The 11,637-nt window shown below is 63.7% G+C and overlaps 3 protein-coding genes across 5 annotated transcripts in view; all 3 read left to right on the plus strand.

Annotated features, from left to right (window-relative positions):
* The window catches only part of DTX2 (deltex E3 ubiquitin ligase 2), a 39,285-nt gene extending 36,835 nt beyond the window's left edge, over positions 1-2,450 (plus strand). For all 3 annotated transcript variants that reach the window (XM_041423074.1, XM_041423072.1, XM_041423075.1), the window contains 4 exons: positions 559-717; positions 797-958; positions 1,586-1,675; positions 1,794-2,450. In XM_041423074.1, coding sequence (XP_041279008.1) covers positions 559-717; positions 797-958; positions 1,586-1,675; positions 1,794-2,018 — 636 coding nt within the window. In that variant the 3' untranslated portion in view covers positions 2,019-2,450. The remainder of the gene's footprint in view (positions 1-558; positions 718-796; positions 959-1,585; positions 1,676-1,793) is intronic.
* Positions 2,451-5,376: 2,926 nt separating this feature from the next.
* LOC121345722 (uroplakin-3b-like) lies at positions 5,377-7,139 on the plus strand. The gene is made up of 5 exons (XM_041422858.1): positions 5,377-5,709; positions 5,793-6,012; positions 6,102-6,454; positions 6,671-6,790; positions 7,009-7,139. The coding sequence occupies exons 1-5, from the start codon at positions 5,412-5,414 to the stop codon at positions 7,137-7,139; spliced, it is 1,122 nt and encodes a 373-aa protein (XP_041278792.1). The 5' UTR covers positions 5,377-5,411.
* On the plus strand, positions 7,016-9,755 carry LOC121345809 (uroplakin-3b-like protein 1). Its single transcript, XM_041423043.1, has 6 exons — positions 7,016-7,401; positions 8,049-8,192; positions 8,294-8,528; positions 8,610-8,686; positions 8,979-9,108; positions 9,230-9,755. The coding sequence occupies exons 1-6, from the start codon at positions 7,155-7,157 to the stop codon at positions 9,333-9,335; spliced, it is 939 nt and encodes a 312-aa protein (XP_041278977.1). The 5' UTR covers positions 7,016-7,154; the 3' UTR covers positions 9,336-9,755.
* The last annotated feature ends 1,882 nt before the right edge of the window (positions 9,756-11,637 follow it).

Genomic DNA, 11,637 nt, shown 5'->3' on the forward strand with positions numbered 1-11,637 from the left:
AGCTTGTCCAGTTCACTGGGGTGCCAAGGAAACCACAGCAGTGCCCAAGGGCCATCCCTCCTTGTGTGTCTGGTGTGGTACATGGTGCTGCTTGCAGTGGCAAGTTGATGTGAGGTGGAGAGTCCTCAGCACTGCCTAGAATTCACAAGTGACAACAGGTGACTTGTCCTCACCAGAGGACTGTGATGAAGGCATAGTGTGGGTTGAGTAGCTCATCCTGACAGTGCCTCCCCATGTCCTTTGGAGGAAGGAGTTTGGTTTTGGTCTCAGAGCTAGGAGGTCAAAACTAGAGATCAACCCCTGCATTGGAGCTCCTTTGCAGAGAAGCAGGCTGTAACCATACTCTCCTCTCTGACTGATGACAGCTCTCCACCTCCTGGACAATGCAGGAAGTGGAGTGGAGTGATACCAGCCAGATAAGGAAACCTGTCTCTGTGTCCTTAAATCTCAATTAAAGCTGAAGGCAAACCTTCCTGAAGTATCTCCTTGATGGCTTCCTTGATGTGTCAGTCCTCAGGAGCAGCCTGTGCTCACACCACGTGGTGGTTTCTCCTCTAGGACTGCATGATCTGCATGGAGAAGCTGTCCTCCCCCTCGGGCTACAGCGACTCGTGCCAGTCCAGCACCATCAGGCCAGAGGCAGTCGGTCGCCTGAGAAACTGCCAGCACTCCTTCCACATGCTCTGCATGCTGGCCATGTACTCCAATGGCAACAAGGTACTGAGCTGGCCCATCCTCACCCTGTGTGCAGGTGGCTGGGCTGTGCAGCTCTGATGTGGCTTCTGTCCCCTGGCAGGATGGCAGTTTGCAGTGTCCCTCCTGTAAAACCATCTATGGAGAGAAAACCGGTACCCAACCCAAAGGGAAGATGGAGATCTCCACTTTCCCCCAGTCCCTCCCAGGACACAAGGACTGTGGGACAATCAGGATTGTGTATCACATCAGCAGGGGCATCCAGGTGAGTGCTCAGTGTGCTGGCACACAGCACATGCTGGGAGAGCCTCCCAGAAAAGTCGTGGGATGCAGTGCAGCACCTGCTGGCAGCCCTTTGCTGAGCAGCCTGTGGTGCCTGGAGCCAGCAGCTGATCTGGTTGTTCTTCAACATGTGAGGGTCTCCTCCATCAGAGATCTTTTCCTGAGTAGCCCCAGCTGCTCTGATGTCTGCCTGAAGCAGGGAGGAGACTGCCCATGATCCCAAGGTGGGAAACATCTCATGGTCTGGTTTCACAGCTCATGTTGGTTTCAGCAGTGGGAGTGAACTTTAAAAGGTTTGAGCTGAGTGACCTTTTTAAGGTGTTACAAGAACACATGGAAAAAGCAGTGTTTTGAGGCTGTCTCTCACCAGAATTTAGGTAGTTTTTAGATCTGGCTTTGTATCCCAGCATGAGACTGCTTTTGGAGGATCGGTAATACTCATGGTCCTATAAGAACAAGTCACACATCTTGGACTCACCAGCAATACCTTGCTGCCTCTACATGGAAGAGCTGGTTTGGGATGGGCCTGTGTCAGATCCTGCTGCTGATGGATTACCCAATTCATCTGAAGATGGATATGTCCATGACAAATCTGTCTCATCTCTTGCAGGGCCCGGAGCACCCCAACCCTGGGATGCCATACACAGCCAGAGGCTTTCCTCGCTATTGTTACCTACCAGACAATGAGAAGGGCAGGAAGGTGAGCTATCACACCCTGGTAATATCACCCTTAAGTTGTCAAGCTCCTGACAAGCTGCATTCATGGCACAAATCTCCTAGCTGCTGCTCCTAGCTTTGTTTTTCCTTTCCCCCTCTAGGTCCTGGAGCTCCTGAAGGTGGCCTGGAAGAGACGCCTGATTTTCACAGTGGGCACCTCCAGCACCACCGGCGAGAGCAACACGGTGGTGTGGAACGAGATCCACCACAAGACTGAGATGGACTCAAACCTCAGTGGCCATGGCTACCCTGACCCCAACTACCTGGACAATGTGCTGGCAGAGCTGGCTGCCCAGGGTGTCACCGAGGACTGCCTGGGCCAGTGAGCCTCAGGGGCCACCTAGTGCACTTATTCCTGATGCCTTAAGTTCCCGTGTCTGACCACCCGTCGCACTGAGCAATAACAGTTCCGTGGGAGCCCTGCCCGCTCTTCACATTTTTTTGGTGGGGGGGTGTGGGGTTGGGAAGGATATTTTTGTAGAAGCTGGGCTTGTGTCTCTGGGTGGGATTGATGGCTGCAGCCAGGAGCAGCTGGGATGGGACTGAGGTGACAGATGCCCTGTCAGATCCCCTGGGGAAGGCAGGACCTTCCTTTGGCAATGCCTGGGGACAGGATGGGAGAGTGCCTTGCTTCCAGTAGACCCCCTGGAAGTCACACAAGGTCCTCCTTTTGGGACACGTCAGCTCCCTGTCTGAGGCACCTCTTGCCTCCCTCCTGCCGTGTATCTCTGCTCAGTCCCAATAAACTCTTCGTTCTCACAGCAAGACCCTGCTCTGCCTTCCTTTGGGGTGGCTCTCTCTGGGGAACCAGCCTGCTCCATGGAGCCATGGACTGTTCATCCAGCCAGGAGGGAAAGCTCAGCTCTGCTGGAGGGACACACATCTCAGTGCAGGCAAGACACTGCTCCCAGGGGTTGTGGTCCCTGCCTGGCAGTGCTTTGGCCACTGGAGTTAGGTGGTCTGTGGCCATGGTGCCAGCAGAGGTGACTTATCAGTGTCCAGCCTGTGGGAAGCTGCAGCCCTCTGCTCTTGGCTGTGAGCTGCCAGCCCCCTTCCTCTCATCCCAACAATGAGAGGCAGAACCTGTCCCTCTCTCCCCTTCTCTCAGGTGAAATGGCAGCAATTCAGTGAAGCCTGTGCAGGGAAGAGCTGCTGTGCTTTGTGCTGCTGCTGCAGGGATGCTGGTGCCACCAGCTGGTGACAGTCACCTTCCTCCCAGCAGCAGTGGTGGCCAGCCCAGGTGCCAGCAGCGATGCTGTGGCTCAGAGCCTGTTCCTGCTCTGGCTGCTGGCACCTTGCAAGTGGATATTGCCCCAGCCCCAGTGGCCGTGCTGTATTGTCCCCAGGCTGCGTGTCATGTGGGAGTTGATGTCTTCTGAAGAGCTGTTTGTTGTCAGCTGGGGACTGATACCTTTTGAAGAGCTGTTTCTGGCTCTTTCCCTCCCCGTAGCCACCAGACCCAGCTGCCTGTTAAATCCATCCAATCCACCCCTTTGGCACTGATGCCATCTGCCACTTCACCTCCTTCCTGGGAGATCTGGGTTGGGGCTGGGTTTGTGGCAGCCCTACCTTGGCCTCCTCCTGGGGCCAGCACATGCTGGACCAGATAAGGGACACTTTGCTTTCTGTTAGGCCAATATAAAGATTAAAGGTTTTTCTGAGCCACTGAGGGGTGAGGCTTTCCCCAGTGTCCATCTTGTGCCTGCAGGCTCTAAGGAGAAACCCCTCGAACACCAGTGAAACCTGGGCCTGCTGCAGGAATGGCAGCTCCTTGGGCGCTGCAGTGACGTGTCTGTGCTGCTAAGCTCTACACAAATGGGCTCTGACTGCTCCTCTCCCACCCTGGTTGCAAAAGGGAGAGGTCTTGAGTTCAAACCTCAGCTTTGTATCCCTGGATCGTGTTATCCCAGCAATCAAAGCAGTGAATTGAAGCAAAAACTGAAGCAGGGTTCATTCAGCCCTGTAGAAAGCAAGAATTTCCTGCTGAGCCTGGCCTAAGGCATCTCCAGCAGCTGCTGCTGGGTGTGAATCAGCTGGAGCCTCCCTGCATCTGGGCTGGTCCAGGGCAGGGGCACTGGGCTGTGGTGAGCCAGCCAAGCTCAGCAGCTCAGCCCTGACTGCCCTGTTTTTGGACACAAGGCATCTCCTAAAATCCTTGCCTTCTCTGTGCTGGGGGATCCAAGGGGTGCAAGGGAACAGAGCCAGGTGCTCAGGCATGGTGGCATAGGGAGATGCTTTGAAAGGTGGGGAGAAAGTATAACCATGGTTCCTCTCGGAGCCAGGAAGGGACAGAGCCCCACATAAAAGCTTATGATGCTCCCAGGCACATTTCACCATTCGCCTTGTGTCCCCCATCCCCAGCTGGAGCCCCAGGGAGAGGAGAGGGGAGGTGTCTCTCCCAGCCCCGCGGGGATGGCTCATCTGCCACAGGGTGGTTATTATTAGCCCAGCCTTGACCCCGCAGCTATGCTGGGTACCGCCAGCTGAAACTGTGACTCACTGTCCCCCTGCGTCACCCCCCTGCGTCACCCACCCTGCCCCGCACCTTGCTGCTGGCACCTTGCCGGCCGGGGAGCACCAGGGAGGCTCTGGGGGAACTGGGGGGTCCCCGGGGCAGGTGTTGCTGGACAGGCGTGGGAGATAAGAACGAGGAGGGATGGAGGCTGCAGCTGCGCCTGTTTTTCCCCTCTGCAGCTGGACGATGTAATAATCTTTGAATGCCCCATTTCCACTTAATCTGAAGGCGCTGTCCCGGCCCCTTGGCAAGGGGGGGAAATCTCCTCCCACGCAGGAGCGGGCAGCCGCTCCCCTTGGCAAGCACGGGGAAGGAGCGCTCCAAGCCCTGTGCGGGGGGAGCGGCGCTGAGGGGCTCCCGAGCCGCGGGCACTCCCGCTCCCTGCCCCCATCCCAGGGCTTGGAAGGGCTACGAGAGATGGGGAAATGTCAGCGCGGGGTGGCCCCAGAGCTGAAAAGGCTTCCGCGGCCCTGGTGCTGGGTGCGACCGTTCACCTGAGCGCTGGATTTGGGTTAGTCCGGGTGTGATGCTCCGCAGCGCTTCCCTGCCCGCGGGGCAGGGCTGGCGGCGCCCGAACCAGTCAGGCACGGGCTCACCCCTGGCTCTGGGGCCCTGGTGGGCACAGGGCATCCGCAGGGACTTGGGTCTTGGTGGGGCGCCTGGGGGTCCAGCACGATTTGCCTGGCTGCCCCCATAGCGCCAACAGAGTGTGAGTCCTGCCAACCCACCCTGGAACATCACCCCAGAGCCTCCTCTGCCTCAGTTTCCCCTTTCACATGACTGTCCTGTGCCATGACTCCTCGCAGGTGCCTCGGGGGTCCTGCAGGACGGTTCCCAGCGGGTTTGGGACCAGCGGGTGCCTCGGCGTGCTCAGCTGTCCCCTCTGCCCGCGGGCTCCGGCCGGGCCGGCAGAGCCGGTGCAGGAATGCGGGGCTGGGAGGCTCCGGCTCCGGCACAGGCGGTCCCTGCTGCGGGGGCACCGGGGGCAGCTCGTCCCCTCGGCAGTGGGACGGGGTGAGCTGAGCAGCACAGCACATCCAGCACCACCAGGACGACGCCATGGAGCTGCCGTGGGTGCTGCTGGCGCTGGCTGGGACGGGCGCAGCCGCGGACCTGGGTGACTCTCTGGGGGACAGGGCAGAGTGGGACAGGGCCGGGAGGGGCTGAGAGGTGTTTGTGCCAGGGAGGGCTTACGGGGCTGAGCATGGCTGGGGGGTCCCCACCAGTGCTGTCCCCCTCATGCTGGCACCTCGTGACAGCCCCGTGTGCCAGCCCAGCTGTGGACGGGGGGTCAGCACCTGCTGGGAGGTGCAGAACGGGGGGGACCCCTGGCTCACTGCCCCCTCCCCCAGCCCGGCTGCCCTACGTGCCCCAGGTGCCCCCCATGGCACTGCTGGGCAAGGTCACTGCCACCACCTTCGCGCTGGAGAGGCCCCGCTGCGTCTTCGACGGCCACGCCGAAGCCTCCGACGCCGTTTGGCTGGCGGTGGCCTTCGCCAACGGTGAGCGCTCGCTGCTCCAGCGCGTCCCCCCTGTGGCAGGGGACATGGGGGACCCTCACGGCAGCCTCTCCCCGTGCCTGCAGCATCGGCCGCCTTCAGAAACCCCCAGTCGCGGGCTGAGGTGCCCCCGTACCAGCAGCTGCCCTCTGCCCGCTCCTACATGACGCTGGAGACGGCGGCGGCCGCGTTTTCCTGCTCGGCAGCGAGCCCGCCCGTGCTGCGGGTCGGGGCTGACACGGCGTGCAGGGAGCAGGGCAGGCAGGACCCCTGCAATGGGCCCCTGCCCTCCCCGGGACCCTACAGGTAAGGCCAGGAGCCCCAGATCCCCCCAGCTGGGGTGATTCGCCAGCCAGGGCCTGTTCCCCCCCGGTGTCAGCCCGTACGCGCCGCAGGGTGAAGTTCCTGCTGATGGGCTGCGGCGGCCCCAAGGCGGAGACGCGCTGGTCCGAGCCCATCCTCCTGCGCACAGGTCCTTGTGGCACTGCCACCCCCCGCGGGTCCCCTGCACCTCCCTGGCTGGGGTGGTGGCACCGCATCGGCCCTGTGCCATCACCCCAAAAGCTGCGGGAGAAGCGATCCCCGATCCCACGCCCACCCCGTACCCCTCATCCCGCCTCCTTGCAGCCGCCAGCCCGAGCGCCATCGCCGCCGTGCCCGCCCGCCGGGGCAGTGCCGTGGTGGTCATCGCCTCCATCCTGGCCAGCCTGGGCGCCGTGCTGGCCACCGCCGTGCTCGGAGCCCTGGGGTACGGGGGGCTACGGGGGGCAGCGTCTGCAGGGGCCTCAGGAGAGCGCCTCAACTTGGCAACCACATCAGCAAGGAAATGGAGGTCTTTTTAACATTGAAAAAGACTTTTTATTCCTGAATTGGGGGTTTGCCGGAGTTTGCAGGAGAAAAGGCTCCTTGGGGGTGGCTGGTGCAGAGCCCCACAGACCCCATTTGATGCCTCTGTCTCCTGCAGTGCCAAGGCGTGGGGCTCCCGGTGCCACCAGGGCTTGGGGACCGACGCCTTCATCCGCAGATCCTACCGGACCCACCACATCCCCCCGGCCGCGCCCCAGCCCCTGCCCCCCGGCTGCGGGTGCGGCCCCCCAGGGCTGTGCTGCTCTGCCCCCCAGCCCCCTGCTCCGTGTCAGAGGATCATGGAACAGTTTGGGCTGGACGGGACCATAAATGGCCCAGCTCGTTTCAACCCCTCTGCCACGGGCAGGGACACCTTGCACTAGACACGAACTGTCCTGGCAAGTAAAATCTGATTTTCCATCTGCAGCTGTCTCCTCCTGGTCTTTGGCCACGCAGGGTGGGACTGTGAAGATGGGGGACCTCAAAAACCATGTCTGGCCCTGGCTTGGTGGCACTTGGTGTCGGTGTGGGGGGCACTGGTGGGTGCGTGGGGCGCGTCACCACGGGATGTCCCCTGTGCCGGGTGACGCTGTCACCCACCCATGGCACAAACGCAGCGGCTCTCAGCACGCCTCGCCGGCGGGCGCTCAAACATAACAAAAGCTGCCGGGGAAACGAGCCCAACCTGTTTGCCACGGGGCTGCGGCCCTGCAGGAATGTGGGCGGTTGGTGACCACAGGCGGCTCCCGGGGGACGCGGAGCCCCAGCCGCACTCCCGCCCTCGGCACCCAGGAGCCCGCACCATGCTCCCGCTGCTCCTCCTGCTCCTGCCCGCCGCACACGGCATAGGTGAGTCCAGCCACGCCATCGGGATGGGCTCGGGACTCCCCTCGGCACTGCGAGGGGACTCTGAGTTCCGGCCGCAAGTTTTTTGTTTTCTTTGAGCTGTCTATTTAAAGCTACCATGTAGGTATTGTGGCTGGAACGGGCATTGTGCACAGGCACCAGGACCCCGCGGAGCCTGGAGGCGAAGGGCAGCTGATGTGCCCATTTCTGGGGCCTGTTATGGTGTCACCTCCAGTCTCTGGTGTCACTGATATTGGTTAACTGGCACAGTGTGGGTTCTCTGAGGTCCCCTCTGGAGTCCACCAGGGCTCCCCTGAACCTGGAGGCGAAGGGCAGCTGATGTCCCCCCATTCTGGGTGCCACCCCAAATGTCTCTGGTGTCACCCACCCTGGTCCTCCGGGTGTTCCCCCGAGGCTGGGAGCATGGGATGTTTATCTTCCTCTTTTAACGCAGCGTGTGTCTGAGCCCACACTGGGGATGGGAGGGGAGCAGAGGACCCACTGCCAAAATCCCCGGGCTCCTCCTGTCCCTGTCCCTGTCCCTGTCCCCACCCCGAGCCCCGGCACCGCGGCCGCCGGTCAGAGCCTCGGTTCCGGGGCTGCTGAGGGGGATCCACATCCCCACCGCACCCCCCGGCTTCTCACCGCAGCCCGGCTGGGGCCCAGGCCAGCCCTGACCCAGGAGCAGCTGGAGGGGCTGACGACCGCCTCCACCTTCGTGCTGGAGCAGCCCCGCTGCGTCTTCGGAGAGTACGGCAACGCCGTCATCTGGCTGGTGGTGGCCCTGGACAAGGGTAGGCGCGAGCAGCCCAGGGCAGGGGGCGTGCAGGGGTCCCTGAGCCCCCCACCAAGTCCCTCCTGACCCCCATCCTCATCCTCACCCCCATCCCTGCAGATGCATCCGCTTTCAACAGCAGCAGCGCGGTCCCGGGGACTCCCGAGACCGCATTCCAGAGCTTCCCTGATCCCGTCCGTGCCTACATGACCCTGAATGCCACCCTGAGCAGCTACCCCTGCCCCAAACCCCCCGGGGACATCACGGTGCTGCGCGTGGGCAGCGAGACGAGCTGTGCCCAGGACACGACGAGACCCACGTGCAATGGCCCCCTGCCCGGCCCCGGGCCCTACCGGTGAGCCTGCTCGAGGGACTGCCCCCTCCAGGGCTGCCCCCCGGCCCACGGGACCGTGGCCAACCTCCCTTCCCATCTCAGGGTGAAGTTCCTCGCCCTGGAGGGCGCCGTGCCCGTGGCTGACACGGAGTGGTCGATGCCAATCATGCTGAGGACAGGTACTGGCGCTCGTCCTGCCCCACACCCAGCCCACAGGGGGATACGGGGTGATCCTGGGCGTGTGGGGTGGCCCCAGGGGGCTGAACGCTGGGCAGCAGAGGTTTGGGGTGAGGGCTCCTGTGAGCAGCTGGGGAAACTGAGGCAGGGCTCTGCCGCGGGTGTCACTCGTGGCACCGTGTGACGGCACGTTGGGCTGGCACACACGAGCACACTGTCACCCCTCCGGACCCCTGAGCCACTCCGGGGTGTGTGTCCCTCCATCCTGCTCCTCTCCTCCTTCTCCCTCCCCAGCCAAATCTCCCAGCAGCATCCCCACGACGAGCGGCGGGCACAACGCCGGCATGATCGCCATCGCCACCATCATCTCCATCCTCTTCGCCATCCTCCTGGCCGGGCTGGTGGCCATGCTCGTCTTCTGGGGGTGAGTGCCACCACCTGGGCGTGCTGGGCCCGCGGGACCGGCGGTGTCCGGCGGTGTCCGAGGGTGACACCGTCATCGCTCGGTGCCCACCCTCATCCCCCGGCCCGCCTTCCCTCCCCAGCTCGGACTCCTGCGGCGGCAGCAGCTCCTTCAGCAAGCCGGAGTCGGTGACGGTGCGGCGGTACAACACCCACCACGTCTACGACCAGCCCGCCGCCCGGCTCTGAGCCCCCGCCGCGCCCCCCGCGCCCCCCGTGCGGGGTGAATGCCCCGCACCGCTCCGTCCCCGCGGGTGACACCAGCCCGCCGCCGCGGGGACACGGCCGGAGCCGCCCCCGGCGCAGAGGGACATTAAAGGCTTTTCCTCTTGCTTTGTGCCCGGCCTGTGCCGCCTGTTTGTGACCCCTCGATGTCCCCAGCAGCCCCCCGGAAAGCCCCACGGGCCCTGCACCCCACTGTGAGCCCCAGCGCGGGTGGAGGGAGCTGCTGGCAGAGCAGGGCGTGCCCGGGATGCTCTGCAGTGGGAGACGCTGTCACACCCAGCTGGGGCATCGATCTGTGCCCACTTCGGACGGGGAAAAGCCCCCTGGGTGCAGGGCAGAGAGGGGAGCCTGACCCCCAGCCCTGCTGCTGCGGTGAGGGGCAGGAATGCCCCGTGAGGTGGGGTGGCTGTGGGGGGTGCTTCTCCAACCCCTTTTATCCCACAGTGCTCTCTCCCTGATCAAGCCCAGAGGAGGGGCTCCCACACCCCGAAGTGACCCAATCCGTCCCGGGTGCAGCTCGGGTTCCTCTGAGAGCCATGAGAGCCCAAAAGGGCGCCGGCACCCCGGGGTGTCTGATCCTGCACCGGGGATATCCCTGATCCCGATCTGGGGGTGTGGGGCTGATCCTGCACTCAGGGGATGTCCCTGTGCCCGATTTGGGGGATGTGGGGCTGATCCTACACCAGGGGATGTCCCTGGGCTGGATCCAGGGAATGTGGGGCTGATCCTACACGGGATATCCCTGAGCCTGATCTGGGGGATGTGGGGCTGATCCTGACTGGTGAGGGGTGGCCTGGGGCGGGGAGGGGAAGCTGATCCTGTTCCAGCGGCTGGAAGGGATCGGCTCCATCCCTGCTGACCCTGCAGCGGGGTGCGCGTCTCTGGTGCTGCTCTCAGGGCTGTGCGGGCCCTGGTCCCGCAGCCCGGGCAGGATGCGACCCCGCTGGTGCTGGGGACCATCCCGCTGCGGGTGGATTCGGGCCAGGCGTGTGTCCCTACGCACATCACACACGAACATTAAAAGCCCCGTTTTCCCCGCGCCAGGGGCAGCATCACCCTGCCAGCGCAGCGCGGTCACAGCGCCCTTTCGGGGTGTCCTTGCGCCGCCGGGGGGGTGCCAGCAGCCTGCCCCCCGCTGCCGGAGCCGCCCCCGTGGAGCCCGGCCAAGGGAAATGAAGCAAATCCAGCGATTAACTCCTGCCGAGATCAGCGTGGGAGCAGCAGGATTGTTCCACCCGGCAAAGGCCGGCGCTGTCCCCGAAATAAACAAATGCCCTACACCCCGCGCCCCGAAATAAAACAAATAAAATAAAACAACTGCTTCACCTGCAAAGGGCTCTGGGGGTGTCACTGCCACGCGTGTGTCGCTGCAGGTGGCACATGTGGCCCCGACCGCCCGTGGCGCCGGAGCTGGCACACGGGGAGGCTCCTGGGCGGTGGCGGGGACCGCACCTTGTCCCCTTGCTGTCCCCCTGCGCGGGGGAGGCAGAGGGGCAGCGCTGCAGGAACAGAGCGGTGTGTTCCCAGCGTGTCCCCGCAGCGTCCCCACGGTGTCCCCGCGGCGAAAATGCCAAGGACCATCTCGGGCGGCACGGCCCTGAGCCCCAGCTTTGGGTGGGTCTCCCCATGGGGGGGTTCCCCGTCCCCCGCTGCTCTTTAGGGCACCAAGCACCCAGAAACGCGCCCTGCCCTCGGGTGCGCTGCGGCCGGAGGCGGAGTGCGCTAAAAACAAAAAAACCCAGGTTAAAAATCAGTAGAATGGGGGAGGTTTGGGGTGCGGAGCAGGGCGGCCGCTGCTGCCCCCCCGGGTTCGGGGGCGCGGAGGGGTCGGGGGGGTTGGTCCGGCCCAGGCGGGCTGGGCAGGCTGGGCTGAACTGCCCGGGAGCCGCGGGCGGTGCCGGGGACTGAGGGACAGAGGGGACCGAGGGGACAGCGGGGACAGAGCGGGGACACAGAGGGGACACAGAGGGGGGACACAGAGGGGATACAGAGGGGACCGAAGGGACACAGCGGGGACAGAGCGGGGGCACAGCGGGACACAGCGGGGACACAGCGGGGACAGACCGGGGGGATACAGCGGGACAGAAGGACCCCGCGGGACCCCGGCAGCTCGGGGAGCCCGGCCCCGCCCACCAGCACAGGCCACACCCCCTGGCTGACTGCCGATAGGATTACCCAATGGGAGCCGCGGATGTGCTCTGGGCCACGCCCCTTTCCCCGCCCCCGCACGCTGATTGGCGGGCGCCGGCGCCGGCCCGCACATGGG

This window comes from Onychostruthus taczanowskii, unplaced genomic scaffold (assembly GCF_017590055.1).
Source record: "Onychostruthus taczanowskii isolate IOZ18803 unplaced genomic scaffold, ASM1759005v1 scaffold75, whole genome shotgun sequence".
Taxonomy (NCBI): domain Eukaryota; kingdom Metazoa; phylum Chordata; class Aves; order Passeriformes; family Passeridae; genus Onychostruthus; species Onychostruthus taczanowskii.

Coding starts and splice junctions, on each gene's coding strand:
- LOC121345722 (XM_041422858.1), top strand. CDS start 5,412: ATGGCTGGGGGGTCCCCACCAGTGCTGTCCCCCTCATGCTGGCACCTC. Junction 6,013..6,101: donor CCCTCCCCGGGACCCTACAG/GTAAGGCCAGGA, acceptor TACGCGCCGCAG/GGTGAAGTTCCTGCTGATGG. Junction 6,455..6,670: donor GCCGTGCTCGGAGCCCTGGG/GTACGGGGGGCT, acceptor TGTCTCCTGCAG/TGCCAAGGCGTGGGGCTCCC.
- LOC121345809 (XM_041423043.1), top strand. CDS start 7,155: ATGGCACAAACGCAGCGGCTCTCAGCACGCCTCGCCGGCGGGCGCTCA. Junction 7,402..8,048: donor GCCCGCCGCACACGGCATAG/GTGAGTCCAGCC, acceptor TTCTCACCGCAG/CCCGGCTGGGGCCCAGGCCA. Junction 8,529..8,609: donor CCCGGCCCCGGGCCCTACCG/GTGAGCCTGCTC, acceptor TTCCCATCTCAG/GGTGAAGTTCCTCGCCCTGG.